Source organism: Heliconius melpomene, chromosome 11 (genome assembly GCF_056956725.1).
Source record: "Heliconius melpomene rosina isolate 202511_hmr_F chromosome 11, ASM5695672v1, whole genome shotgun sequence".
In the NCBI taxonomy this organism is placed as follows: Eukaryota; Metazoa; Arthropoda; class Insecta; order Lepidoptera; family Nymphalidae; genus Heliconius; species Heliconius melpomene.
This window is the reverse complement of record NC_140399.1, coordinates 9,631,389-9,641,578: the sequence shown is the minus strand read 5'-3', so window position 1 is coordinate 9,641,578 and position 10,190 is coordinate 9,631,389. Positions and strand designations below refer to the sequence as shown.

The following is a 10,190-nucleotide window of genomic DNA, read 5'->3' as shown; positions in this document are numbered from 1 at the left end:
TGATGATGATGATGATGATGGTGGTGATGATGATGATGATGATGAATCTCTCCCACGAGTGTAAATCGAACCCACAATCATTGCGTCTACAGTTACCTGCCCCAATGCGCCTAGATGACTCCTAAAATGTAATACCTAAAAATTAATCATGTTTTTATCAAAATTCATAAACAACAGAAGTCACGTACGATATTTGTTAAACTCTTTGAAATCATATCTTTTTTAAAGTGGATGAGACACTTTAACTTAATTACACTTATAGAGACTATAAAAGACTTGTAATTTATCTTCTAATTCACTACGCATCGTGATATTTCATTATAACATACGAAATTTAACGAAAAAAATGCTTATTTTCAAGGCATTTCAGTTAATTTTAGTGTCTGTCATATGTGTCACCTTGGCTGAAGGTAGGTTAAAGTTGATACTCGCTTCGGGCTAATTTTGTTATATTAAAAGAAATTTTAGGCAATTACTTTTATATTACTTTTGGTACTTTTTTACTTTTTTGGTACTGTTGGTACTTTTTTACAAAGGGAATGTTATAATCGTGTTAAATTTATTCTTGCTTTAATGAAATACTTATATAAAAAAAATATACCAGCATCACGCTACATCCCTCACACTGCGGGGTACGCAGAGAGTACCCTAGACCTCCAGTTGACAAGACACTCCGTCCGACTTTCCGTCGAATTTTGGAGGCATTGCGTATTGAGCGGCGGAACTTAACGCCACGCTTTGCCTCGTTACCACAGCGAGGAAATGAAAACATTTTGAACGAGGATTTGAAATAGAAATAAAATACATACTTAATATTACAAAAGAACAAAACATCGTTGGAACGGAAATACTTATTATAATTGAAAACAAAAGTAACTGATACATTCCGCTTCCTCTCAGAGCAACTTGGAATTTGAATAAAATATCATGATTCTAATAAAACTTGGTTATTACAAAGAGTATCTCTTTTCCTATTTAATTAAACATTTTTTTCAGCAGTAGGGTAGACAGAGAGAGGGTACTCCGCTCCCCACTTTCCGTTGAATTCTGAAAGATATGTGTATAGAGTGGCGGAGCTCAGCCCCGCGCTTCGCCTCGATACTAAAGGGAAGAAATGAAAATACTAAAAAAATAATTTCCTCGAATGGGCATCGAACTCACAACATATCGTGTTTACAGTTAAACGCTTGCCCTGCGCTACGACTGGTCTCTAATTAAACAATAATAATCAAAAATTAGAAATGTTACAAACGTGCAGAGAATTTGGAATTTTTATATTATTTTGGATGTCTGTCTGTATATCCAATTAGTGAATTGAAATATTAACAAGCGAGATGTCAAGAGAATGATAACTTGTTCTTAATTAAAACACTTGCTTATTCTAAACAAAGTACGGGTGTTTTAATATATAAAAAACCTTTATAGTTTAGAAATTTTGCTCTTATTAATCAGTTAGTTAAACTTTTGCTATTATACCTTTTTGAAGATTTAAAGATTCTTCTAAGAAAAAAGTCACGATGAGTTTCTTATATCGGTCCTCAGGCCTAAGTGCCCTTGGGTAAATTATTTGACGTTTAAAAAAAAAACTTTTTATTTAAAAATTTTTGAAATTCATTTTGAGGAGAATAACACTTTAAAATAAAAAAAAACAGTACTGTTAATATTATCATATTTTTAGGACGTTTACTGCCGAGGACCTATGATGAGATATCACCGCGTATAGTAGGAGGGCAGGATGCGCCGGACGGTGGAATACCATACCAGGCATCCTTGAGGTCTATCTTCGGTTCTCATTTCTGTGGAGGTTCCATAATAAGCCAGGAATGGGTGCTCACAGCTGCACATTGTACTGTTGGGTAAGCATTTTTAAGTTAAATCTTTCTAAATTGTATGTAAATATTTCATCTTCACAGTTTCAGGCTATTTTACGAATATTATTAATTGAATGAAATTATCACCAAATTAACCAAAAAAATAATTTAAATATATATATTCATTTCCCAAATAATAATTGAACTGGAAACTATTGTTTTTACAAGAAAATGTCCAACTACGCCATAAATTTAAATGATGTTATAAGAAATTCGATGCCTTTGTACTCTGGGTTTGAATATATTCAAATTTTATCATCTTGTGTGTAAATTTACTTATTTGACTTTCAATCTCAGAACAAATGCTAATATTGAACGTACCTTTATGTTTCCTGGCACTGTTAAGACGAACTTGTTTGACTTAGTAAGTCTCACGTGATTGTTTGGTGTTTGGGAAGTATTCAAATATTTAACTAAATTATTATTCTAGGTTCAAATCTCACTATCAATATTATCTTTAAACTTACAACACGAAAAAAAATATAATAAATAAGTAATGTTAAAAAATACAGTCAACGGGTTTATTAAAATAGTTACTAGAGATGTCTCTCTGATGTTCTCAGATGATCTTAATCGTTTTTTTTTTATTTAATTAAGAAATTCTAATATTTTTTTACATAATTACTAAACTTATTTTCAGCCAAGTAACATATTTGATAAAGGTGGTAGTTGGTACCAACAGTCTTACCTCTGGGGGTAAAAGCCATTCCGTAAGCAAAATTGTAGTGCACGAAAATTACGATAGTCATGAAATTGTGAATGACGTCAGCGTCATCAAAGTGTCGGGAAAAATAGAATTCAACAGCAGAGTCCAGCCTATAAAGCTGCCTGCAGCTAACACACCAGGTGGATCCAAAGTTACTCTTACTGGATGGGGCAGACTATCGGTAAGCATTATGCTAAAATGCCATGGAATAATATGCTATATATGCCGGCGGAAACCAATGCCGCGCTTTGTCGTGTTACCAAAGTTACGGAATTAATATAATATATTTCATTGCTGGGAACAGAAATGACCTCTGGTTGTGGTCATCTGCTTCTATATTCTTTTTTAAATCTCTGTAAATCTAATGTTAAAACACTTCGTTAAAAAATATATATGATCACATCAATTCTTTTACTTTCGACTTAAATATAATAGTAACCTAATTTCCTATGTTTGCTTCGAATTTTAGTATCCAGGCAACCTCCCGGACAAGCTGCAAATCATCCAGCTATCAGCTCTCAGCGTGGGCGATTGTCAGAAACGTTACAATGGGTCGCTCATATCGATGCCTGTACACAGTAATCAAATATGCTCACTGACCAAAGCTGGAGAGGGTGCTTGCCATGTAAGTTTTCAGGACTTATTTAAAAGGGATTTTTTTTCTTCACACTGTTCTTTTTCTTTTTTCATACTTGTAATATTTCTCATTAATGACTGACGAAACAGCGGCGTGGAGTTCCTCTATTCAACACGCTGTGCCTCCAGGATTTGGATCTTAATTTTTGTAAATAGAATTTTTCAGACACAAAAAAGATAAAATTTCTAAATTCACAATTTACAAAGATTTTTTCTTATTTTATTATTTTACTTAAATAAAAAACAAGAACAATTTGCTTAAAACAAATAGACAAGTACTGTTAAACATAATAAAATAAAAACCTCTGACCTTTAACCCACATTATCTACATATTCCAAGTTAAAGGTCAAGAAAATTCCTGCAACCTTTTTAAACAGTAAAAAATTTATAAGCACGAAGAATTACATTCTATTTTGTACTGCCCTGAGATGTTATCCATTGTAGTTATTTATTAGGTAAAAATATAAGGTTTAGTGGAATACACTTTAGTTTATATGTATGTTACTTGGTTTTGGAGTTTCGAGTCTTGAGCTCTCAAGCTTACCCGTATATTTAATACGCGATCTTGAGATAAATCGTCGTAACAGACGGACAGGCAGACGGACAACATAGTCATCCTACAAGGGTTCAATTTCTTCCTCTTGGCTAAAAACCTTTACTTAAGTTTTTTTCGTACAACCTGTGTTAAAATATTCTGTTCCAATTAATTAATTACTCTTCCGTTCCCCACGTATAAGAACAAAATTCGAAGATTTATCAGCTTAGCCAGAAGTAGTCAATAGTTACTTAATAAAATTATAGTAGAAGCATTATAGAATGTAGTCACTGGAAAAAATACTTGGAAAGTTATTGACTTATTTTGTAAGCTGATCAAGTCTATTTTCGCCTGCCCTTAATATAGGGAATGTTTACGAATTACTTGTATAAGTTATTTTTATAGGCATTTGATACGATAATGGCGCAGGAGAGGAGGACGGATGTTTTTTTTTTCTGTTAAAAATTAACTTAGGATTTTAATATTATAATATATGTTTTGCTGTACATTGTATTCTGCACATAGCAGGGTAGGCACAGGGAACCTAGGAACCTAGTGTTAGGTCACACGACAATTCCGTTCCCTACTTTTCGCCGAATTGTGTCTTGAGCGCGCTGGGCTCTACCTCGCGACACCAAAGGAATGAAAATATTAAATATTTCATTTCCTCGAGTGGGAATCGAACCCACCAGTCGCTTTTACATTCACACACTTGTACCCCTGTAAGAAATATTTCTCATTTTCATTTTCTTGGGGAAATTAAATATTTCTTATTTTAATTTACTCGCACTGTTTTTCATTTGCTCTTTAATGTTTCAGGGAGACTCTGGCGGACCACTCGTTCAGAACGGTACTGTAGTAGGGATAGTGTCCTGGGGATATCCTTGCGCCCGCGGTTACCCTGACGTCTATTCTCGCGTCTACAGCTTCAAGAATTGGATTTTGGAACATACCAACATATAATATGCTAATTAAATGACAAAAATTATAAATCGCAATTAAATAAATGTATTATTCCCTGTATTTTAATGTTTTATTTATTTCAAGTTAAAAGATTTTCACCTTTTTCTGCAAAGCAATAAGGTAGTTCCAGGACTCTACGTTCTCTGCTTTCTGACCTGCCACTATCAAATATGTAATCTATAACAATACTGTAATCATTGACTGACTTTATTTATTATTTTCAAGGAATAGAAGGAATTAAGTAAAATCTATTGATATTAAATATTAATACAATACTATGAATTATTAAAATCTTAAATACTTATCATCAGCTTCAAGCTGTATCCAGCACACAGCAGGGTAGGCAGAGGGAACCTAGCGTTAAGACACTCCGTTCCCCACTTTCTGCCGAATTCTGGAGGTGTTGAGTGGCAGAACTCAACGCCGCGCTTTGCCTCGACATTTCTTAGTAAATACTATAAGAGATTCCCCAAATTTTCCCTTAAAAAAATGTAATATTTCTACACGAATGACATGCTCCCGAATAGAATGCTGCTGAAACAAAATTGCACCGCCGCCTACACAACCACGTTATTTTATTGACTTTGTTTGTTTACATTCTCGCTCGTGATGGTGGGACCGCGCTAAAATATATAACTAAAATACTTGTTGTAAAATAAGAAAACAATTTTCAAATTTCTTTAGTCTTCATCAGTATACTATATACCAATCTATGCAACAAAATATATAAGATCCTACGCTGCTTTCTTTCAGATCGTAAAAATCTTTTACAAAAACATTCGCAGTAAGGATCAGTACATCATTGAATGTCAGAGATTATGCAATTACACCTTAACACCCTAATTCCAATAGAGAGGAGGGTTGGAACTCACTCACTCCCACTCATAAAGCCTCAAACCCACCATACCAGAGGACAAGATCCAGTCTGCTCATTCTGCAGGAATTCCAGGGCAGAACGCGAGACATTTAAAAAATTGTTGGCGGTAGTTTGATATAATAATTATGTCAACTAGCAGACGAATGCCACCTCAGTCTACCCGTGAAACATCGGGTTCCCAAAAAATACCCGATTAATCCCGTCAAAGACTTTCATTTAAACATTATATAGATGTGTAGATATATATAAACATGTAATTGCCGATTAAATAACCTAACTAAATATCAAAGGAAGTAAACCCATAAGTCCCTAAAACCTCGCATTAAGCGGAGGAAGCGGAAATTAAGTTAGTACGCCGCTCTGCTTGCGGTTTTGAAGTGACATCTCCGTCCTTCTTATGGATCTTCTCTAAGTATCCCTGTATTAATAGCATTAAAAATTATTTAAAATAGTATTGTAGTTAAACTAAGTTTAAATGGTAAGATTTTATACCCAATATTTGATTCAATTATTCGACTCTTAATAATTGTAATTAATTTCTATTTTAATCTCCTCAAACTAACAAATAAATATAAGAATTTACTTTTTTTTCAGCTTCACGCTGTATCCAATACACAGCAAGGTAGGCAGAGAGAACCTGGAAACCTAGTGTTAAAACACTCCGACCTCATTAAGACACAGTCATTAGTCATTAGTGATATCGCAGACAGACAACCGTTGGGCACTTATATTATTTTAGTACAATCTCTACAGAGGAGGTCGAAGTGTTAATAAGTAATGAATGTGATAATAAAATGATCCTTTTATCAGAAAGACATTTAATATACATAAAAGTCTATGATCCAGCTTGCAATTTTCGGCTTCTTGCTGTAGAACATAAAGCAGACAGGGCTATAGATAGCGTCTTTTTCAGCGTCAAAGTAATATAATAGATGTGACTCCATTGTCACGAGACTTGGTAATAAGACAAATAATAGCGTTGTATTCCGCCACTCAACACACAATCTGTCGAAAATCAGGTGGAAAACGGGGACCAAATATATCCTAACACTAAAAGCTAAATGCGGAATACAATGTATGTAAAAAAAAAGGATAAAATATACGTTTTGTCATCTGGATCTTAGACTACAAAGGACTGTTCGAAAATTCATAGAAGTGTTCGGTTCATGAATAAAATATATTTAGGATGAAATAGTGAGATATTCATAATGTAATAACGTGAAGGACAAATTTATAGAATAAAATTTATTTTATATTTACATGTTGCTGTTTCTTTAATATTTTTTTTGATATTTTATTACTCAAAGAAAAAAAATTTCCGAGATATTCCATGGTAGTACTCAACGCCGCGTTTGTCTTGTTATCAGTCTTGCTTGCGTAGAAGGGGGGAACCTTAACCTACTGTTAACAGTAGGTTTTCTCAGCCAACCCAGCAGAAAAAGTCATTTGGTTGCGTTTTCTCTTATACTTGCAGATGCACTATCCAATATTTCTGAAAGAAAGTTGAGTTGTGAAAGTGCTTCTAAAACATTAAAAATAAATGTATAATTAATCTCTATTAATCTTAATTTATCGAAATTACGATGCCATTCTATCCCCCTTGGGAAATGTCAGGCTAAATGAGATTATTCAAATTGATATGGGTTCAAATCCACTGGCGGGAAATTTTTCATTAATAATATCAACGAGCAAAGATAGCACAATTGACTGGCTTATCTGGTTATAAATAAACTTTTTATTTAGAAAAATACGTTTATAATACAAATGTTTCTTTAATCTGATGAGAAAAATCTGTTTAAACAACCCACAACAAGGTAGACAGAGGGAACCTGGGAACCTAGTGTTAAGGTTAAGCTACAATTAAGACTTCCCATTTCCGCGCGCGGTGTTGAGTTTCGCCATTCTATTTGCCTTGTTACCAGAACTTTATTGGCCTAATTACCTACCAGAGCAACGAAATGAAAATATTTAACACATTTCAAATTTAATATTTAAATGCGAATATAACTTATTCACACTATGAAAATAATATCTTTTAGATTATTATTATCAAATAATTTTCCAATAACACGTCCCAAGTTGGAGATATGATAAAACATAAGTACATAGTTAAGTTGTTTCTGTCTAATTTCCCTAGAGTCAGAGATATATGGCGTAGTTATATTAAATAGGCCGTCATGGCGCAGCGGCAAAAGGGTGTGACTGTAACGTGACGGTTATGGGTTCGATCCCCACTCGAGGAAGTGCCACCAACACGCAATGCCTCCAGAATTCGGCAGATAGTGGGGAACGGGGCCTTAGCACTAGGTTCCCTCTGCCTGCTTTGTTGTTTGCGGGATACAGCGTGAAGCGGATTTTTAAAACCTTTTTATACTTCTAATAAACCTAATATGTATATTCTAACTATTCAGACCAATAGTTATACAAATATAATTATTTTTTATTAAAAAAATATTTAAAAAAGATAGGAATAGAAGAAAAGAAGGAAGTGAGTGTCAAAATATTCCATTCTTAATTCTCGTGACGAGTAAGGATACTATGGAACGTCGCGGTATGTTCTACCAGAGACGAATATTAGTAATTTAAATCAAATAAATTCTCCAAGTGGGAATCGAACTCACCACCGCAGCCATTACAAAATATTATGAAATTATTTGGAATTTGAGTGAGGAATAAATAAATATGTTATTTATATTTCAGAAAAATAGATTAAATTTAGAATCTGAATTACAGATTTGGTATTTGAAAACACCTTTTTTAATATCACTCTCTATCTCGCACACTTAGCATAGGTAGAGAGATCCTATCGTCAAGACACTCCTTTCCAAATTTTTACCTCGCCACCAACGAAGAAATGAAAATATTAAATAATTTATTCCCACGAATGGGAATCGAATCCACAATCTGTCGCGTTTACAAACAGGCCTCACACTTTTCACCTTCAATAGGTATATTCTAAAATGTTAATTTGAAAATTAATTTAAACATCCTCATTTATACGCACTTTCCCTTTCGAAGTTGTAATTGAATTCAGTCAGTGATTGATGACCGAGGCATATCGTTAGGAAGGTTTCACAGATTAATCCTACTGCTACGTACCTGCTGTTACTTGGAAATTATAAAAGAATAAACAAATGAAATTTTATGTATTAATTTATAATTTTTTGTTAAAATCCCTATGTTGAACGAATAAATATTCTTTAAGGCCAGTGGACGACACACGGTTGTGAGTTCGATTCCCACGCGAGGAAATGAAATATTTAGTGTTTTCATTTCGTCGCTCTGGTGTCAAGGCAAAGCGTGGCTTTAAGTTCCGTTACTGACTATGCAAAGCCTTCAAAACTCAGGTGAAAGTGGGGAGCGGAGTGTCGGAACACTAGACTCCTTCTGTCTACCCTACTTCATTCGGGAAACAGCGTAATGCTGATAAAAATCTGTGTCAGTCCTTCATTATTAAAATCCTTTATATTTTAAATATTTAATTCAGATGTGGTCTCACTGTTATGTAGGGGAGAACAGGGCTGAAAGTGCCAATTGGAAAATCGTGCCGCCGCATATATCGAAAACAAATAGAGATAAATATACGATCATTTGGTTTTGCGTGATATTTAAGGCTCAGTAATGGCGGCGGCCAATTTAATTTAGCCAATTTACACAATGAATGTAAATATTTTAATTTGAATACTTTTTCGTCTTATGCATTCTTTGTTTTTCGCTTTGGGAATTTTTGCATAATGTTTCTTATTTGTCTATCTTGTTACCAGCGAAAACTAAAAAGACACAAGAAGAAATTAAAATATTAATAAATAAAATTATTTCCTCCGAGTTCGAGTGGGAATTGAACCCACAACCATCACGTTTACAATCAAACACTTGTGCGCGACGACGGCCTGTAAAAAATATATATTTCAGCCTAAATAAGCTTAATTATAAATAAAACATATTTTGTAGGAATGCTCTTACTTTTAAAAATAAAACTCAGAGTGGTTTCCATCAATCAACATTTAGAAGTTTGAAGACTACTGGCAGAATAATAAACTCCTAGAAGAATTAGGTGAAAACAAATTGATAGATATGTAGCGCTGTTACATTGGACATTCACAGAAGTTAAATAGCACATAGCGGCCGTAGTTTCGATTCCCTTTCGGGGGGAATGAAACATTTAATACTTTTATTTTCTAGCTGTGGTAACTAAAAATACAGATATATTATAAAACAGAAACACTCGTCATTTGAAACAACTTCTTAACTAACTGAAATAAACCATTCGTAAACATAATTCATTGAAACACCACGTATAAGTTACTTAGTATATATATCTAAAGTATAATTATGACATGAAAATGACTGTAATTTTCCTCCCTAATATAAACTGACCGCAAACAATGCGAGGCTCCAACCGATTCGCTTGTTAGCGAAAATTTTCCAATATTATACCCACAAATGAAACGTTCTCTACTTTAAACATTTACTATAACGTGGCGGTGGTGGGTTCGAACCCATTCGGGGGAATGAATTACGAGTATATGTAAATATTTTCATTTTTTTCGTTCTGATGCTTTAATAGTCAAAACGCATTGTATCCTAGCCTAGTGTTAAGA

General features: G+C 33.8%; 1 protein-coding gene across 1 annotated transcript; it reads left to right on the top strand.

Annotated features, from left to right (window-relative positions):
* Window positions 1-251: 251 nt before the first annotated feature.
* Window positions 252-4,772, top strand: LOC146534811 (chymotrypsin-2-like). Its single transcript, XM_085193729.1, has 5 exons — window positions 252-410; window positions 1,679-1,856; window positions 2,512-2,758; window positions 3,047-3,202; window positions 4,569-4,772. Exons 1-5 carry the CDS (start codon window positions 347-349, stop codon window positions 4,710-4,712), a joined length of 789 nt encoding a protein of 262 aa, XP_085049855.1. The 5' UTR covers window positions 252-346; the 3' UTR covers window positions 4,713-4,772.
* Window positions 4,773-10,190: the final 5,418 nt, after the last annotated feature.